General features: G+C 51.1%; 1 protein-coding gene across 1 annotated transcript; it reads left to right on the forward strand.

Annotated features, from left to right (window-relative positions):
• Positions 1 to 250: 250 nt before the first annotated feature.
• LOC309447951 (olfactory receptor 14J1-like) lies at positions 251 to 1,183 on the forward strand (the record flags this gene model as incomplete). Its single annotated transcript, XM_082069095.1, has 1 exon — positions 251 to 1,183. The coding sequence occupies one exon, from the start codon at positions 251 to 253 to the stop codon at positions 1,181 to 1,183; it is 933 nt and encodes a 310-aa protein (XP_081925221.1).
• Between the last annotated feature and the right edge of the window lie 19,424 nt (positions 1,184 to 20,607).

Genomic DNA, 20,607 nt, shown 5'->3' on the forward strand with positions numbered 1-20,607 from the left:
CTTCTGCCCAGATGGACTGACTTAACGAGAGCCCATGGGCAGAGGCCCTGCTCTTGGTTGCTCATTTTCCAGCACCGAACAGGGCTCCAGGCACAGTGCTGAAGAATGTTCTCCTAGAAAATCAAAAGGGTGTCTATGTGTGACAGGGGAGGGTCTATGGGAGTTGGTTTGATTTTTGTCAGAGAACACTTCCTTGGCTTCACACTGTCTTTTTTTTCTCATGACAGCGCCCCATGTTCAGGAAAAGCAAATGTCCAACAGCAGCTCCATCACCCAGTTCCTCCTCCTGCCGTTCACAGACACACGGGAGCTGCAGCTCTTGCACTTCTGGCTCTTCCTGGGCATCTACCTGGCTGCCCTCCTGGGCAACGGCCTCATCATCACCACCATAGCCTGGGACCAGCACCTGCACAGCCCCATGTACTTCTTCCTGCTCAACCTCGCCCTCCTCGATCTGGGCTCCATCTCCACCACTCTCCCCAAATCCATGGCCAACTCTCTCTGGGACACCAAGGTCATTTCCTATGCAGGGTGTACTACACAACTCTTTCTGTTTGTCTTTTTAGCTTCAGCAGAATATTCTCTTCTCACCATCATGTCGTACGACCGCTACGTTGCCATCTGCAAACCCCTGCACTACGGGACCCTCCTGGGCAGCAGAGCTTGTGTCCACATGGCAGCAGCTGCCTGGGCCACTGGGTTTCTCTATTCTCTGCTGCACACAGCCAATACATTTTCACTGCCCCTGTGCAAGGGCAATGCCCTGGGCCAGTTCTTCTGTGAAATCCCCCAGATCCTCAAGCTCTCCTGCTCACACTCCTACCTCAGGGAACTTGGGCTTCTTGTGGTTAGTATATTAGTAGTATTTGGCTGTTTTGTGTTCATCGTGGTGTCCTATGTGCAGATCTTGAGGGCCGTGCTGAGGATCCCCTCTGAGCAGGGACGGCACAAAGCCTTTTCCACCTGCCTCCCTCACCTGGCCGTGGTCTCTCTCTTTGTCAGCACTGCCATGTTCGCCAACCTGAAGCCCCCCTCCATCTCCTCCTCATTCCTGGATCTGGTGGTGTCTGTTCTGTACTCAGTGGTTCCTCCAGCAGTGAACCCCCTCATCTACAGCATGAGGAACCAGGAGCTCAAGGATGCCCTGTGGAAACTCATTTCCCCTTTTTTTCTGAAGCAATAAACTGGCCGTCTTTTTCTATATAGGAATTTTAATGTAGCTAATTAGAAGCCCAGCCTGTCAACTGGATTTTTTGGTGTTGTTGGTTGTTTTCTTATTGTGATAATGTTTCATTCCCTTTTTAATTCACTGTTGGCTTTTCTTTTATAACTGTTGGCTGCTTAAATGAGCAGCAGTGCTCTCCTTGTCTCTAAACAGAATAAAGGGCTCTTTAGTGACTTGTTTCTCACTATATCCTTCCTGCAAAGACTATTTGGAGCTGCAGAGACAGTTCCTGTGCGTGGGTGGAGGGGAAAACAGCCCTGGCATGTCAGCCCTGCCAGGGAGCAGCAGCGCTTGTTCTTCCAGAGCTGTTCTGGTTCCACTCCACACTCTCCTTCTCATCCCTGGTGTTGGTGCAAGGCCTGAGTGCTCTGGCAGCTTGGTCACCGTCCTGCTGTGTGTCAGTCCTGTGGGCGCAGGCAGGGACAGGCAATGGGCACTGCTGTCACAGAGCTGGCCTCACTACAGCCTTTCCAGATAGAAAGGTGATCTCCTCAGGGCAATACACGATGGTTTATATCTTCAAGCATATGCTTACGATAGTGTCCCACAGATTCAAACACCAGTGTACAGCTGAACAGTGTGTGTGTGCAGGGCTGGCACTCAGCAGTGTCCTCTCACAGCCAGGCTCCTGCCAGCGACCTGCAGGACCAGCAGAGCAGGGGCTGGGCTGTGCCCCTGTGCACTGGACACCCCACAGAAACTGCCCCAGGACATCGTCATGGACTGGCCCCTCTTAACCATCATTTCTAGCTCTGGCCTCTCTCCCCCACTCACAGAGGTTGTTCTTCCTTTCATGGAGGGACACGGAATGAGTAGGTCAGAAATTCATGTCTGCATTGTTCAGATGAGATGTGAGCATGCACATCACGGATGTGAGGTGAGAAGAACCAGGTGAACACTAACGACACCAGCTATTCCTGGGGGTTCCAGGTGCATCATCCCTCGTGAAGCGTGGCATGGAAAGCAAGTCTGGGACCCTGTGTCCGGACTTGCACTGAAGAAAGTATTCACCCAGAAGCCACATCCTTTTGCTCTGGTACTTCAGTCCTGGTGCTCATCACATGTCCTTAAGACAAACTTATGCACCCCTCTTGTCAACCTTACCCCAAACGTCACCCCTAGACAAGGCTCATGAGCTGGGGCTGAACTGGAGAACTGAGGTCCAGCTGTGACCACAGGAAGGACAAGGCCTGTCCTGGGTCCTCTAAAGGGCTGGCAGCCTCTGTGATCTCCACCAGAAAAGGCAGCATCAGGAAACTGTAGACCATCCCCATGCCCATTGGAGGCCCTTAGGAAGAGTTCCTCTCTCCAAATATCCAGCCCAGCTTGTTGCTGCATGAACAGCCAGCAGAAACTGCCCCTGAACCCTCATTCCAGACCCCATCTCCTCCACCCATACAGGCAGTGCTCTCCCCCTTGGCACTGAGGTGGTTCCAGGGACCCAAGAGACACCTGTAGGAGGAGATGTTGGGTGGGGATATGGTGTCCTTCAGTGTTCCTCATGGTGCCTCCTGCTGGGCCTTGTGCCACTGGTCACAACCCTCTGAGCCTGGATGTTCAGCCAGTTCTCAGTGGTGCTAAACAGGAACATGCCCATGAGCACATTGGGCTGCACTGGGAGGAGCGTGGCCACCCAGACAAGGGCAGTTATTGTCCATCGTGACTCAGCACTGGTGTGGTCACATCTGGAGCCGTGTGTCCCAGTGTGAGGTTCCCCATTCTGGAGGAACGGGGAGGAGCTGCCATGTGGCCAGAGAAAGTCTGGGTCATGTGTGGAGTAGTAGTAGTAGTGTGCACTACTGGTGTACTACGCACAGTGTGTAGCCTGGTGAAATGGAGCCTGAGGAAACGTGCTGGTTTTACTGAAATTGAGATAATTTTCTTCATGCATTTTGAACCTCTCTCCTTCACAGCCAGTACAGTCTTTTGTTTAGATTTCCTGTGAGAATAATGAGATAACGCTGTTTCTTCCCTGAGATAGAGTTCATTTTGTCTTTTAGCAGCTTTACAGTGTTTGCCATTTGCTATGAAAGGAACGTCAGAACTCACTGACATCTTGGCTGTTGTCAGGGAAACCAAGGACTTCTTTGGCCATCCAGCTGTGGGTGCAGATTGGCAGGAGGGGACACAGACAGGACAGCACCTGGATTGACATGCAGGCTGATCCATGAAATACTCCCTATGATTAGCGTCATGCTCAGTCTAAAGCTGGAGCCGGCTTTTAGGGCTTGTTACATCCGTTACTTTGGGTTTTCCAGCTGGTTTGGTCAGTTCCATTCAGAAGTTTCATTCTGTCAGGAGTTCGATGTCAGTTCGGCCTTTTGCCGTTCTGCCATTTTGCCGTTGGCCTTTGGGCCTTTCTGCCTGTTGCCCTTTTGCTCTCTCTCGCTGGGATGGGCTGTTCAGGACCAAGGTGCTCCCTTCTGCAGGACTGGCTGCTCCGTCTGACTGGAGTTACACGAGGGATAGCACTGAGTATATTTTCTTAATTTCATTTATCTATTTCTATTTAATTTACCTGGACTATTGTCAGTGAAACCAAGGATTTCTCTGGAGTCCAGCTTCAGGTGCAAATTGGCAGGAGGGGACACAGAAAGGACAGCAACTTGATTGACATCCAGATCAATCAACGAGCTATTCTCTACCATTAGCGTCATGCTCGGTATAAAGCTGGAGATGCCTTTTCCAGCCCATTAGTTTTGGTTTTCCGGCTGCTTTGCTTAGCTCTGTTCGGAAGTTCCATTCTATTGGGAGTTCAGTGTTAGTTCAGTTTTATGATGTTTTGCTGTTTTACAGTTGGCCCTTGGGCCTCTCTGCCTTTTGCACTTGTACTTTCTCTTGCTGGGATCAGCTGTTCAGGACCAGGGTGCTCTCTTCTTTTGGGCTGCCTGTTCAGCACAATGGGAGTTCTGTGGGGGATGGCACTGAGTACTATATATTTTACTTTATGTGTATTTTAGTATAAGCATATTAGTAGTAGCAGTGTATTATTTTCATTGTCTTATTATATTTTTTTCTAAACCCACAAGTTTCTCCCTTCGCATTCAGTTCTCTCCCCTGTCCCACTTGGGGACTGGGAGCAGGATGTGAGCAGCTCTCATGGTCTCAGTTGGTGGCTGTGGTAAAACCATGACAAGAAAGGGTTATTTTATTTTACTATTTTAGGTAGAGGGAACAGCATGTGAAAGGAAAACTATCAGAAACTGCAGCTCTGGAGGCCCAGAGTGGAGCTCAGGATCAAGAAATGTCATTCTGAGCACAGTGCTGTGGTCATTCAGAAGGACTCTGGATCAGCCATAACTTTGTGTTTCAAGGAACAGCTGGTGAGGATGGAGAGACAGCAGCACAGGTGGGGACACACTGGGGTGAGAACAAGGTGGGGAAGCGCATGGGGTGTCTGCAGCCTGTGGGGAAACAGCCACAGGTCTGAGACAGTGCAGGATGGACCATGGTGGAGATGGCCAAGGGCGCTGGCAAGACTGGATGTCCCTGAAAGAGCCAAGGTCTTTGTCCCCTTGGCTATGGCTGATGTCCCTGCCAGCGACGCCTAAGAGGAGACACATGGTTGTCATGGCCATGGCACCCCATCGCCTCCTTGCACTCCCAGGGAGTGTCACACCATTGTCCTGCACTGGGCATCACACTCCCCACAGCCCCAGGAAGAGCCCTGAGCCACACGTGAGGGACAGGATCTCCCTTCCCGGGGCAGGGGCTCAAGGCTTGACCATTGTCCTTCATCAAACAAACCAAGGGCTTTCTCAGCATCAGAGCTGCTGCACTTTGCCTTTGCCTGATGCAATCACTGCCTCCAATTATCTGCTCTAACGAGTCCCTGGGGAGGCTTTGTCAGTAACAGCCCTCAGTGGGGCCATTAATGCTTCAAGGTACTTTGGAGTTTGCTTCTGGCTTGGACTTCTTGAGGAGATTCTTCAGTCTCTGCTTGGTATCTGAGGTTCATGGTCTCAGCACCAAATACGCCATGGGGCTCATTAAAACACAGAAAGCCCTAACGAGCAATGTCCCTTTCTGTAATTTCATTCACACCTTCAAGACTTGTAGAACTAACTGGAGAGGTTTCAATGGGACACTTGCTGATGAAGGTTTCAAAGAAGATTTAATGAAGGAGGTTTATTATTTCAAGGTTGTTTTCTGTCATTTTCCAGTGTGTAGAAGAATTGACAGCAGCATTCTACACTGGACATTGATCCCGAGGGTCTCTTGAAGACATTTGGACAGGCAGGAGAACAGTCCCTTGAGGCTGGACACTGTATGGACAACCTGGCTCCTCACCCCCACCCCCAGTCTGCCGGTTCCCTCATTGGCCACCAGAGATTGCATCACTTTTCCTACATCAGACTTCTCCACTGAGCTCTGCAGGAGATGCTGCAGCTCCTGTGCACCAGCTCTACCTGCTGTCCTGTGCAAACACTGCACAGTTTAATAAACAGCAAAACACTTTCCTCATGTGTGTGTGAAAGCTGGATCTGATGAGGTCCAGCATCCACAAGGGACACCCACACAAGAACTGGTTTAGACAGAGAGATAGGAGAGGATCGAAATAAACACAATGAACGTGTTGACTGCCATGTTAATTAGAGCTCTGAAGAATGGGGCAAGTTTGTAACTCCCTGAAGCTCAAAGCAGAAACCAGACAGTTGGGAGGCCACTGAATGACCAAAGAGCAAGTGGAGGAGAAACCTGAGAGCACTGGAAAGGGTAAACATCCAGACAGTGCTGGAAAGTTGTCCTTGGACAGGAACATTTAATCAGGAGAGGTGGGAACCCCTGAATGACGAGGGAAATGAAATAATAGAGTGTTGGAAATAGAAGTACAGGGGAAGACCAATATTTCTTCTCCTACCCTTAGTACATCAGTCATCAGCTGTCTCACCATAAACAGCCAGGGCCATTTTAGGGGCCCAGTGTACCTGAGGTGCTGGCCTGGGATTGGCATCTATCACACAGGACCTAGAGAGACCAGAGCACCTTGCAGTGCAGGTGGAGCCTGGGCAGGGGTTCCCGGGGCATCTACACTGGCACCAGGTGTTTGTGTCCCTGGAGCTAAAGACATTTGTGTGCTAAATCCATGCCCAGTTCTGGAAAACTCTTTCCGTTTCCAAAAAAAGAAACCAAAGCAAAGAAAAATAAAGTATGTTGACACCTTCCTTTCCTTTGAATCTTTGTCTTCAGTTCTTCTTATTTTAATATTCATTGTCATTAACTTACATCTGATAGGCCTAAAAACATTAGGCCAAGATCATGTTGTGTCTTGCACAGCGCCCCACGCCCTCTGAACCTTCCCTGCCCAGGACTCCTCACACGTTGCCCAGAGTGTCACACTGAGGTGTTGGCTGGTTCACTGGCTGAGATGTTGGTTTAGATGGTCACCTACAGCACAGGTGGATCCTGCCCCATCATCGCCTGCTCTGCTCCAGTCTGAAACAGAGCCCAACATCACAATGGGATCACAAGAGAACTGAGGATGAAAGGGCCTCAGGAGTCTGCAGTCCAACTTGTCACAAACTGGGTCACAGCAAGGTGTTCAAGCCTTGATTCAATCAGAGCTTTAGCAGGACTAGAGAAGTGATCATCCCTTTGTACTGGGCACTGGTGAGGCTGCACCTTGAATCCTGGGGTCTGGCCCCTCATGGCAAGGAAGACATTGAGGTGCTGGAGAGAGTTCAGAGGAGGGTGACAAGGCTGGTGAAGGGTCTGGAGCACCAGTCTCAGGAGGAGCGGTTGAGGGAGCTGGGGCTGTTCAGCCTTGAGAACAGGAGGCTGAGGGGAGACCTTATTACTCTCTACAGCTGCCTGAAAGGAGGTTTTATCATGGTGGGTGTTGGTCTCTTGTCCCAAGTAGCAAGTGATAGGACAAGAGGAAATGGCCTTAAGTTGCACATGGGGAGGTTTAGATTGAATATGAGGAAAAAATTGTTCAGGGAAAGGGTTTTAAAGCAATGGAGCAGACTGCCCAGTGAGGTTGTGGAGTCCCCACCACTGAAGGTGTTTAAAACACAGATAGATGGGGCTCTTAGGGACATGGTTTAGTGCCATATTTGGGTTATGGTTGGACTTGATGACCTTGAGGGTCTCTTCCAACCACAATTATTCTATGATTCCATGATAAGTCATTTTTGATATTTTCTTTCTCAGAGGACCATGCAGCCTCCCTGAGAGCCAGGACTTTTCTGAGGTGTTTGGGAGACGTCTCACGGTCACACCAGCCAGTTCCACCAGCCCCTGTCTGTCCCTTCCCAGACCAAACCTTTTCTCCATATCCCAACATTTCAGGTGGGTTTCTGGGACACAGCAAATGCTGTCCAGGTCCTCTGGGCCTGTTCAGAAGAGAACTGCAGGCCAACATGTTGATGGGCTATCTGTGCAACTAAAAGCTTTTCTGACCTTTTTTTCTCAAAGTCCCACTTGTACCGAACCTTTCTGGTCCTTGAGCTGTACATGAGGGGATTGATCAGGGATGTGGGGAAGGTGTAGAAAAAAGGCTTTGCCAAACTGTCTTGGGAGGGCTGTTCTGGGCATCCCACAGTCCAGGATGAGGGTGCTGGAGAAAACAGTGGCATTGGTGGGAGGTCCAGGAGGAGAAGGCCTTGTGCCTGTCTACACTGGGGTAGAGCAGTGATGCATTCATGGGATGCCCATGTGAACAGGAAGGGGACAAATGGCTCCAAAATGCACTCCAGCCAGTTCTTTACCCATCGCAGACACACCATCCAGGCCACGAGCTGCAGCTTCTCCAGGAGATGCTGTGGGATACGGTGTCAAAGGCTTTACTGCAGTCTAAGGACACAACACCCACAGCCCGTGTGGTGGATTCACTCCCCACGACAGACTTTCCCTCATCTGCTCAGCCGGTCACCTTGTCACAGAAGGAGATCAGGCTGGTCAAGCAGGACCTGCCTTTCATCCAGCCATGCTGATTGGGCCCTTGTGGTTCAGTGTGTGAGCAGATCAAACTAAGCTGGTTGCATCAAATATATCCAATAGATTTCCTATCAAGGGTTTGAGTGGATAAACGTTCCTCAGAGGAGCTGCTGTATTTACTCTGTGGCATTTTACATCTCTGCTTCTGCCTCTGATTTTTTCTTCTTCCTCTGTCTATTCTGACGTGAAAGAGCTCTCCAAGGAAAAGACCCCTGAACACCATCTCTGTCCCACTGACCTTTATGGCACCCCAAGGAATAGCTGATGGCATTTGTGCTCCCTTGGGTTCATCTCACCACATGCACACAGTCCAAATGCACATGATGTGTATGTTTACAACTCATCTGCACAATGAAAACAGGGACTTTTGACCTAGTATTACATAGAATCATAGAATGTCCTGAGTTGGAAGGGACCCACACAGATCATCGAGTCCAACTCCTGTCCCCGCACAGGACACCCCACAGGTCACACTGTGTGTCTGAGGATGTTTTCCATTCTCTTTTTGATCACTGTCAGTCTTGAGACCATGACACCTCCCTGGGGAGCCTGTTCAGTGTCCAGCACCTCTGTGTGAAGAACCTTTTCCTCATGTCCAACCTGACCCTCCCCTGGCACATCTTCTGCCATTCCCTTGGGTTCTGTCTCTGGTCACCAGAGAGAATAGATCAGTACCTTCCCTTCCTTCTCTGCTTGTGAGGAAGCTGTAGCCACTATGAGGTCTCATTTGAGTCTTCTCTTCAGCTCTGATGCTGAGAAAGCCCTTGGTTTGCTTTCTGAAGCAGAAAGGAGAAGCCATGAGCTCCAGGCAATGGGAAGGGGGACCCTGTCCCTCACACACGGCTCAGGGCTCTTCCTGGGACCATGGGATGTGGGTGTTGAAGGCCCAGGGAAGGACAACACTGGGACAACTTCCAGCTTCCCCATGGGGCTGCAAGGAGGCACCGAGGCCCCAGTGCCATGAGGACAACATGTCTTCTCCTGGGCCTCAGTGGCAGAGACAACTGCCCTGGCCAAGGGGACACAGACCTGGGTTCTGTGGGTCCCTTCCAGCCTTACAAGGCCCTTTGCAATCTCCACCACAGGCTGTTCTACACAGTGCTACCCCTGCCCCTCTTTCCCTGCAGGCTGCAGACACCCATCTCGCTTCCCCACCTGCTCTCACCCCAGCATTTCTGCACCTTCACTGCTGTGTCTGCACCCTCACTGGCTGCTCTTTGGCACACAAACCATGGGCTGATCCAGCTCCTTCTGGGTGACCTCTTGCCCCACAGCACTGCCCTTCCAGTGACATTTTTACTCCTGATATCCTGTCTCCACATTCCACGTTGCAGTTTGTGACTCTTTTTTTCTCCTCGTTTTTCATGCCAACAAGGAAAACTCGACCATGTCAGAAACTGCCCTTCAAGCTGGGAACACAACCCATTAGTCTCTTTGTGGTCTTCCACCTCAACAAAGACAAATAACCTCACCATGATCTCCTAAATCCCATGAGTGCTGCTGGCCTTTCAGCATCTCTGATACACATGGTCATGTTCCTGCTGCTGTCCCGTCATGTTCTCAGGTGGGATGGACATGACAACCCATCTCCAAGGGCTCTTCCTGGGTAGGGCCTGTGGGCACTTAGGCAGAGGTTCTTTCCCAGCCATGTCCCTGCTGCTGGGCTGTCACCTCCAGACACAGAACTGACCTCACTGTCCCCTTCACAGCCACATGATTCTGACTGGATCATGAGTGTCTGAGACACAACTGACCTCCTGATACCACACTTGTCCATCCCCCTAGTCAGCATCCCGGACCTGACCAAGACTGATGTGTGTTCTACATCATCCTACACCTGCCCTTCTTTCCCACAGGCTGTAGACACCCATCTCGCTTCCTCACCTTTTTCAAATTTGTCAAATATATTTCCTACTAACAATGTGAGTGAAAAGCACTCTTAACTGGAAATGCTGTATTTAAGTTAACACCTTCTGTATCTCCTCTTCTGCCTTTCTTTTTTTTTTGTTGTTTTTTTTTTTTTTTTTTTTTGCTATTCTTCTACCTATTCTCTCCCCAGAAACCTCTCCAAGGAAAAATTCATTCAAATCACAGAATAACTCAGGTTTGCAGAGAGCCCTTGTCTCACTCATCTTGTCATCTTGTCTCACTCTCCTGCTCAGGGCAGGGTGAACCAGGTGAGGTTGCTCAAGGCCTCCTCCCAGCTTTGCATCTTCTTCAAAGGTACTGAAAGTGCTCTCTGTTACATCATAGAAAGGGAGAACAAAGATGTTCAACAGTGTTGTCCAAGTGCTGGTCACTGAGAGATGACACCAGTAACTGCCTGCATGGAGGATTTTGTACCACTGATGATATTTGGGCTTGATGGTTCAACCAACTTCCCACCCAGCATCCACTTCTTGAGCCCCATCAGCACCACTCTGGCCAGAAGGAGACCATGTCTGAGCCTTGCAAATGCCCTGTGCACAACATGCCTTTCTTTCCCCTGTCCATTTGGGTTCAGCAATTCCTTCCTTGTTCTTCACATCCCTGGAAATGGCTGCAGGAGGATGTGTCCCATCCCCTTCCTAGGACAGGAGGTAGGGTGGCCAGCCTGTCATTCTCCCAGTTCCTATTCCTGCTCTTCCGGAAGATGAGTTTGAGGTCTGAGTTTTCTAAGGACCTCAGAACCATTCTGGTTTCTATGGCACTTTTGAGAGCACAATCCAGAATCATGGGCAAGGGTGAGATAGCAGACTGCAGCACTTGCAATGAGCCTGTCCAAGGCACCTGAGATCAATCTCACTGGGCCTGTTGGGTTTGTTCCTGGAGTCACACACAGAAATGTCAGGGTTTCATCAAGCATCCACATCTGAGCTGGCCTCATGGACTCCTTATGCACCCAGGGATGTTCAGAGACAGAGTCCATCCATTTTACACACAGAGGCAGGAGTCACAGTGTCCCTCTGGCCTCCTGTTGCCACTCCCAAGTGACGGGAGACACCTCAGCCCTGTGGTGTGTCACCTGCTCTGCACTCATCTGAGATCACAGAATCACAGAATCACAGAATATTAGGGATTGGAAGGGACCTGGAAAGCTCATCCAGTGCAACCCCCCCCAGAGCAGGAACACCCAGCTGAGGTTACACAGGAAGGTGTCCAGGCGGGTTGGAATGTCTGCAGAGAAGGAGACTCTACAGCCTGCCTGGGCAGCCTGGGCCAGTGTCTGTTATCCTGTCTGAGAAGAAGTTTCTTCTCAAATTTAAGTGGAACCCCTTGTGTTCCAGTTTGAACCCATTAGCCCTTGTCCTACCATTGCTTGTCACCGAGAAGAGCCTGGCTCCATCCTCCTGACACTCCCCCTTTCCATCTTGATCCCCAGGAATGAGTCCCCCCTCAGTTTCCTCTTGTCCAGCTCCAGAGCCCCAGCTCCCTCAGCCTTTCCTCACACGGGAGATGCTCCACTCCCTTCAGCATCTTGGTGGCTGCGTTGGACTCTCTCCAGCAGTTCCCTGTCCTGCTGGAACTGAGGGGCCACAACTGGACACAAGATTCCAGGTGTGGTCTCCCCAGGGCAGAGCAGAGGGGCAGGAGAACCTCTCTGACCTACTGACCACCCCCTTCTAACCCACCCCAGGTACCATTGGCTTCCTGGCCACAAGGGCCCAGTGCTTGCTCATGGTCACCCTGCTGTCCCCAGGACCCCCAAGTCCCTTTCCCCTATGCTGCTCTCTAATAGGTCATTCCCCAACTTATACTGGAACCTGGGGTTGTTCTGCCCAGATTCAAGACTCTACACTTGTCCTCGTTATATTTCATTAATTATTTCCCCAGCCAGCTCTCCAGCCTGTCCAGGTCTCTGGATGGCAACACAGCTTCCAGTGTTACCCACTCCTCCCAGCTTGGTGTCACCAGCAAACTCACTGACAGTCACTCTGTTCCCTCATCCAAATCATTGATGAATATATTGAATAATCCCGGCCCCAGCACTGCCCCCTGAGGCACTGCACTGGATACCGGCCCCAACTGGACTCTACCCCATTGACCACGACTCTCTGGCTTCTTCCCTTCAGCCAGTTCACAGTCACCTCACTACCCACTCATCCAGACCACACTCCCTCAGTTTAGCTGTGAGGATGCTGTGGGAGACTGTGTCAAATGCTTTACTGAAGTCAAGGTAGAGCACATCTACCGCTCTGCCATCATCCATCCACCTTGTAATGTCTCGTAAAAGGCGATGAGGTTGGTCAAGCATGACTTCCCCTCAGTGAAGCCATGTTGACTGCCCCTAATGACCCTCTTCTCCTCGATAGGCCTTGAGATAGCACCAAGGATGAGTTGTTTCATCACCTGTCCATGGATGGAGGTGAGGCTGACCAGTCTATAGTTACCTGGGTCCTCCTCTTGCCCTTTTTCAAGACTGGAGTGATATTTCCTCCCATCCACAGGCACCTCTCCCGTTTCCCAAGACTTAGGAAAGATGATGGAGAGTGGCCTAGCAATGACTTCAACCAGCTCCCTCAGCACCCGTGGGTGCATCCCATCCAGACCCATGGATTTATGGATGTCCAGATTGCCTGACTGCTCCCTAACCCAGTCCTCATCAGCCCAGGCAAACTCCTCCATTGTCCTGCCTTCCTCTGGGCCCTCAGCGGTGCGGGATCCTCAGGACAGCCGTGGGAGAGCAGACAGAGACAAAGAAGGCGTTCAGTAACTCTGCCTTCTCTGTATCTTCTGTCACCAGGGCACCCACCTCATTCATCAGTGGGCCTACATTGCTTCTGCTGTTAGTTTTATCTGCCACGTATTGGAAATAGCTCTTCCTGTTGTCCTTGACCCCTCTCGCCAGGTTTAATTCTAAGGAGGCCTTAGCTTTCTTAGTTGCTTCCCCACATCTTCTAACAGCAGCCTGATATTCTCCCCAAGTGGCCAGCCCCTCCTTCCATGATCTATAAACTCTCCTCTTCCATGTGAGCACACCCAGCAGTTCCCTGTTTAACCACGCAGGTCTCCTGGCTCCCTTCCTTGACTTCCTGTGTGTCGGGATGCTCTGATCTTGTGCCCGGTACAAACAGTCCCTGAACACCAACCAACCTTTACCGCCTCAACCAGCCCCTCCTTGTTAGTGAGGATGAGGTCCAGCAGCTCCTCTCCTAGTCTCCACCGTTTCCATCAGAAAGTTCTTGTCAATGCACCGGAGGAACCTCCTGGACTGTGTCTGGCTGAGTCGTCCTTCCAGAAACATCAGGGCAGTTCAAACCCCACGACAAGCAGGGCCTGTGACTGAGGCCGCTCTCAGCTGCTGGAGAGGCCTCGGCAACGTCCTCACCCTGAGCTGGTGGGTTGTGCTGGACACCCACAGCAGTATCACCCTAATGCTCCCAGTGCTCCCAATGCTCCCAGTAACCCTCCCACTGACCCTTCCAGTGCTCCCAGTAACCCTCCCACTGACCCCTCCAGTGCTCCCAGTAACCCCCAACTAACCTTTCTAGTGATCCCAGCAGCCCCCATTGTTCCCAGTAATCCTCCAAGAACTCCCAGTAAACCCCTACCCCCAGTAATCCTCCCTGTGCTCCCAGAAAGCCCCCACAGTGCTCCCAGTAAACACATAGTGTTCCCATTAACCCCCCACTAATCATCCTAGTGTTTCCAGTAATCCTCCCATTAAACCTCCCCGTACTCCCAGCAACCCCCCAAGTGCTCGCAGTGAGCCCCAGCAACCCCCCAGTGCTCCCAGTAATCCCCCGCTAGCCCTCCCAGTGAACCCAGTAACCACCTAGTGCTTTCATGTGAGCCCCCAGCAACCCCCACTGTTCCCAGTAACCCTCCCACTGTTCCCAGCAAATCCCCCAGTAACCCTCCCAGTGCTCCCAGTAATCATCCACTAATCTTCCTAGTGCTCCCAGTAACCCTCCCAGTAACCCACCCACTGTTCCCACCACCCCCCCCACTGCTCCCAGTAACTTTGCCAGTAATCCTCCAATAACTCCCAATGAACCCAAATGCTTCCAGTATCCCGCCCAGTGCTCCCATCAAGCCCCCACAGTGCTCCCAGTAACAACCTAGTGCTCCCAGTAAGGCCCCACCCACTGCCTGTGTTCCCAGTAATCCTCCCCGTGCTCCCAGAAACCCCCATTGTTACCAGTAATCCTCCAAGAACTCCCAGTAAACCCCCAGTGCTCCCAGTAACCCTCCCAGTGTTCACAGTAACCCCTCACTAATCCTCCTAAAGCTCCAAGTAACCCTCCCAGCAATCCTCCCAGTGCTCCCAGAAACCCCCGCGGTGCTAGCAGTAAACCCCCGAAACCCCCAGTACTTCCAGTAACCATCCCAGTGCTCCCAACAACCCCCCACTAATCCTCCTAGTGTTCCCAGTAACCCTCGCAGTGCTCCCAGCAAGCACCCCAGTGCTCCCAGTAACTCCCAGCAACCCACTCATTGCTCCCAGTAATCCCCCACTTACACTCCCAGTGCTCCCAGTAACCACCCAGCAACCCCCAGAATTTCAAGTATCCCTCCCAGTTCTCCCAGCAGCCGCCCACAACCCCTCCAGTGCTCCCAGCAACCCCCAGTGCTCCCAGTAACCATCCAATAACTCCCAGTAAACCACCAGTGCTCCCAGTAACGACCTCAGAGACCACACAGTATCACAGTATCACAGTATGTTTGGGATTGGAAGGGACCTCACAAGATCATCTAGTCCAATCCCCCTGCTGGAGCAGGAACACCTAGGTGAGGTCGCACAGGAACATGTCCAGGCGGGTTTTGAATGTCTCCAGAGAAGGAGACTCCACCACTTCCCTGGGCAGCCTGTTCCAGTGCTCTGTCACCCTCACTGAGAAGAAGTTTCTTCTCAAATTTAAGTGGAACCTCTTGTGTTCCAGCTTGATCCCATTACCCCTTGTCCTATCATTGTTTGCCACCGAGAAGAGCCTGGCTCCATCCCCATGGCACTCACCCTTTATATATTTATAAACATTAATAAGGTCCCCCCTTAGTCTCCTCTTCTCCAAACTAAAGAGACCCAGCTCCCTCAGCCTTTCTTCATAAGGGAGGTGCTCCACTCCCTTAATCATCTTGGTTGCCCTACGCTGGACCCTCTCCAGCAGTTCCCTGTCCTTCTTGAACTGAGGGGCCCAGAACTGGACACAATATTCCAGATGTGGTCTCACCAGGGTGGAGTAGAGGGGAAGGAGGACCTCTCTCGATCTGCTAACCACCCCCCTTCTAATACACCCCAGGATGCCATTGGCCTTCCTGGCCACAAGGGCACAGTGCTGGCTCATGGTCATCCTGTTGTCCACCAGGACCCCCAGGTCCCTTTCCCCTACACTGCTCTCTAATATGTAATCTCCCAACCTATACTGGAACCTGGGGTTGTTCCTTCCCAGATGCAGGACTCTACACTTGCCCTTGTTAAATTTCATTAGGTTATTCCCCGCCCAATTCTCCAGCCTGTCCAGGTCCCGCTGGATGGCAGCACAGCCCTCCGGCGTGTCAGCCACTCCTCCCAGCTTGGTGTCATCAGCAAACTTGCTGATAGTACACTCAATTCCCTCGTCCAAATCGTTAATGAATATATTGAATAATATTGGCCCCAGCACTGACCCCTGAGGCACTCCACTAGATACTGGCCTCCAACTAGACTCTGCACCATTGACTACCACTCTCTGGCTTCTCTCCCTAAGCCAGTTTGCAACCCACCTCACTACTCTATTGTCTAGACCACACCTCCTCAACTTAGCTGTGAGGATGCTGTGGGAGACTGTGTCAAAGGCTTTACTGAAGTCAAGGTAGACCACATCCACCGCTCTGCCATCATCCATCCACCTTGTTACATTCTCATAAAAGGCTATGAGGTTGGTCAAGCATGACCTACCCTTGGTAAAGCCCCCCAGTAATCCTTGTAGTGTTTCCAATAAGCCTCGCAGTAACTATGCCAGTAACCACCTAGTGCTATCAGTACCCCCCGCAACAACCAGTATTCCCAGCAACCCTCCCAGTCCTCCCAGTGATGCCCACTAATCCTCCTAGTGCTCCCAGTAAGCCCCCAGCAACTCTCAGTGTTCCAAATAACCCCTCCCAGTGTTTCCAGTAACCTCCCACTAACCCCCCCAGTTATCCCAGCAACCCACATTCCTCTTAGTGTTCCCAGTAAGCCCCCCAGCTTCCCCCGCAGTGCTCCCAGCAACCCCTTCAGTGTTCCCAGCAAGGCCCCACAGGGCTCCTAGTAACCCTCGCAGTGTTTCACGTAACCCCCCACTAATACTCCTAGTGTTGCCTGTACCCCTCCCAGTAACCCTCCCAGTGCTCCTACTAACCCTCCCAGTCATCCCAGTAACCGTGCACTAATCCTCCTAGTGGTCCCAGTAACCCTCCCTGTGTTTCCAGCAACCGCCCCCCAGTGTTTCCAGTAACTACCTACTGCTCCCAGTAATTCCCCAGCAACCTCCAATGTTGCCAGTAACCCTCCCAGTGCTCCCAGTAACCACATAATACTCCCAGGAACACTCAGGCAACCCCATATGCTCCAAGTAACCCTCCCAGTATTTCCAGTACTCCCCCACTAATCTTCCTAGTGTACCCAGTAACCCTCCCAGTAACCCTTCCAGTGCTCCCAGTATCAACCGAGTACTTCTGGTACTCCCCAGAAAGGCCCTAGTGCTTGCAATTACCCTCCCAGTGTTTGCAGCAACCCCCACTAACCCTCCTAGTGTTCCCAGTAACCCTCCCAGTGCTCCCAGTAACCACCTAGTGCTTCCAGTAACAACACAGCAACCCCAATTGTTCCCAGTAACCCTCCCAGTTCTCCCAATAACCTCCTACTAATCCTTCTAGTGTTCTCATAACACTCCCAATAACCCTACCAGTGCTCCCAGCAACCCCGCCAGTGCTCCCAGTAACCACCTAGTGCTCCCAGTGTACCCCCAGCAACCCCCAATGTTCCCAGTAACCCTTCCAGTGCTCCCAGTAACCCCCCACTAACCACTCCAGTGATCACAGTAACCCCCATTGTTCCCAGTACTCCTACAAGAAGTCCAGTAAACCCCCAGTGCTCCCAGTAAACCTCCCAGTCTTCCCAATACTCCCCCACAAATCCTCTTAGTGCTCCCAGTAACCCTCCCAGCAACTCCCCAGTGATTCCAGCAACCCCTCCAACATTCCCAGTAACCCCCTCCCCCTCGCCCCGAATCACAGAATATCAGGGATTGGAAGGGACCTGGAAAGCCCATCCAGTGTAATCCCCCACAGAGCAGGAACACCCAGATGAGGTTACACAGGAAGGTGTCCAGGCGGGTTGGAATGTCTGCAGAGAAGGAGACTCCACAACCTCCCTGGGCAGCCTGGGCCAGGCTCTGCCACCCTCACCCCCAACAAGTTGCTTCTCATCTTCCAGCGGAACCTCCTGTGTTGCAGTTTGCACCCATTGCCCCTTGTCCTGTCACTGGCTGTCACCCAGAAGAGCCTGGCTCCATCCTCCTGACACTCCCCTTTCCATATTGATCCCCAGGAATGAGTGCCCCCTCAGTGTCCTCTTGTCCAGCTCCAGAGCCCCAGCTCCCTCAGCCTTTCCTCACACGGGAGATGCTCCACTCCCTTCAGCATCTTGGTGGCTGCGCTGGACTCTCTCCAGCAGTTCCCTGTCCTGCTGGAACTGAGGGGCCACAACTGGACACAATATTCCAGATGCGGTCTCACCAGGGAAGAGAGGAGAACAAGGGAGTGACCCCAAGGTGACTCAAAATAGCGGTGCCAGAATCACCTCAGGGCTCAAAATGGCACCAGAATCACCTTCTCACATGGGACATGCTCCACTCCCTTCATCATCTTGGTGCCATGCAGCTCTCAGTGGCTTTCTGAGGGGGCATCCCCTTCACAGCATCCCCATCCTGGGGCCCTGGGCAGCATCCTCTGGGCACTGTGGGGCAGGGACAGGGTGGGGTTGTACAGAAGTGGGTCAGCTCTCCACTCGGGTGGGAAGAGCTGCTTTTCCAGCAATCAATCATCGTTGCATCCAGTCTTTCCTGTCACTGAATCCTAGAATCACAAAGCAGCTTGAGTTGGAAGTGACATTCACAGCCTGTCTGGTCCAACTCCCCTCGGCGATCAGGGACATCTTCAGCAGCTCAGGTTGCTCAGAGCCCCGTCCAGCCTGGCCTGGGATGTCTCTGGGATGGTTCATCCACCACCTCTCTGGGAAAACTGTCCCAGTGTTTTACCACCCTCAGTGTAAAAAATCTCTTCCTCATTTCATTCCTTGACTCTCCCCTCTTCTAGTTTAAACCATCACCCTTTGTCCTATCACAACCGGCCCTGCTCAAAAGTCTGTCCACATCTTTCTTATCGGCCCCTTTTTGGTCCAGAAAGGCTGCAATAAGGTCTCCCAGGAGCCTCTCTTCTCCAGCCAAACACCCCAACTCTTAAACTGGCAAACTCATGACATTTTAATTTTTCAATACACTACTATCACAAAAACATGAGCACATCTTTTTATACAGTGTTTTATATAGCACCTGTAGTCCCCTGTAGAATGCAAATGTCACCAGTGGTACAAAGTGCCCCACAGAGCCAGTTACCAGTGGGATCCCTCAGGGACCAGCACTTGGGCCAACACTGTTGAACGTCTCTATTCTCCCCCTGTATGATGTGACACAGTGAACCTTTAGCTCCTTAGTGGATGGTGCAAAGCTGGGCAGAGGCCTTGGACAACCTCACCTGGGTCACCCTGCCCTGAGCAGGACAGTGAGACAAGATGGTGTTCAAACCTGAGTTGCTCTGTGATTCAAGGGATCTTTCCCTTGGAAACGTTTTAGAAGGTGGAATAGGTGAGGGAACAAGAAAATAAAAAAATACAGGCAGAGGAGGAGACCTAAAAGGTGTCAAATAAACAGAGCAGTTCTGTGAAGAATGTTTCTCTGCTCAGATTGTTAGCAGGAAATCTATAACCAGCTCCCCAAACTCCCTGTTCTGCTCATTGGGCCCTGGGATTTCCAGCACATTTCTTTACATCAGATTCTGCACTGAAGTTTGCACTGATTGTTACAGCTTCTTCGCAGGAATTGCTTCATGTTTCCTTAGAGAACGGGATGTAAACAGGCACCGGGGAATTTTTCATTAGAGGAAACAAAAAAAAGGAGAAAAATAAACACAATAGAACTTAATGATGTTTCTCAGTTCTGTGGTTAAATTAAGTAGTTTCCAGGGAGGTCCATCGCCATAATTGAAGAGTTGCCTATAGGGAGTACGAGAGCAACTGCTGAAAGACTTTACCTGCCTGAAGCTCAAAGCAGAGTGAGAGCTGAGAGGCTCTGAATGAGCCAAGAGTGAGAGGCGAAGAACCTCTGGGGAGCGATGGGAAGTGCAAATGTCCAGACAGGCTTCTGAAGAGACGACTTGAGACACAGTACATACACATTGTGAAAATTCATATTTTGGCAGGATAGAAATTCCACAGACATTTTATTGGAAATACTGAATTATTTCATCTGATTAAAGAAGTGTGGGGTTTTTTTTTGTTCTTGTTGTTGTTCTTGTTGCTTTGGTTTGGTTTCATTTGGTTCGGTTTTCAGTTTTGAGGGGAGTTCTCAGTTTTTTGAGCTGAGCTCCATAGTCTCACTACAAGCACACAACTCGAGAGGCCACCGTGTACCTGAGGTGTTTGCCTGGGACTGGCAGTATCAGACCAGACTGATAGAGACATGGTGCTTTCATCATTTCCGTCTAGTATTCAAGATTGTGTGCTTAATTAGAGAAGTTTCAGGACTGTAGGTAAAGAAGCAGGTATGTAAAGAGCACTTTGAAGAAGAGATAGAAGAATTTTCCAGTTGGTATCAGAGAATCATAGAATTATTTCAGTTGAAAGAGACCCTTAGTATCATTGAGTCCAACCATAACCTAAATCTAGCACTAAACCATGTCCCTAAGAACCTCGTCTAAACATCTTATAAACCCCTGCAGGAATGGTGACTCCACCACTGCCCTGGGCAGCCTGTTCCAATGCCTGACAACCCTTTCCAGGAAGAATTTTTTTCTAATATCCAATCTGAACCTTCCCTGGCACAATTTGAGGCCATTTCCTCTCATATTGTCACTTGCTACTTGGGAGAAGAGACCAACACCCTCCATGCTTCAAGCTCCTTTCAGGCAGTTTGGACAGCGAGAAGGTGTCCCCTCAGCCTCCTGTTCTCCAGGCTCAACAGCCCCAGTTCCCTCAACCACTCCTCATCACACTTGTGCTCCAGCCCCGCAGCAGCTTCGTTGCCTCCTCTGCACTCTCTCTAGTGCCACAATGTTCTTCTTATGATGAGGGGTCCAAAACTGAACAGAGGATTCAAGCTGTGGCCTCACCAGCACTGAGAACAGTGGCACAATCACTTCTCTAGTCCTGCTGGCCACACCATTTCTAATACAAGCCAGGATGCTGGTGGCCCTTTTGGCCACCTGGGCACATGCTGGCTCATGTT

This window comes from Streptopelia decaocto, assembly GCF_964273445.1.
Source record: "Streptopelia decaocto genome assembly, chromosome: 19".
NCBI classification, from domain to species: Eukaryota; Metazoa; Chordata; class Aves; order Columbiformes; family Columbidae; genus Streptopelia; species Streptopelia decaocto.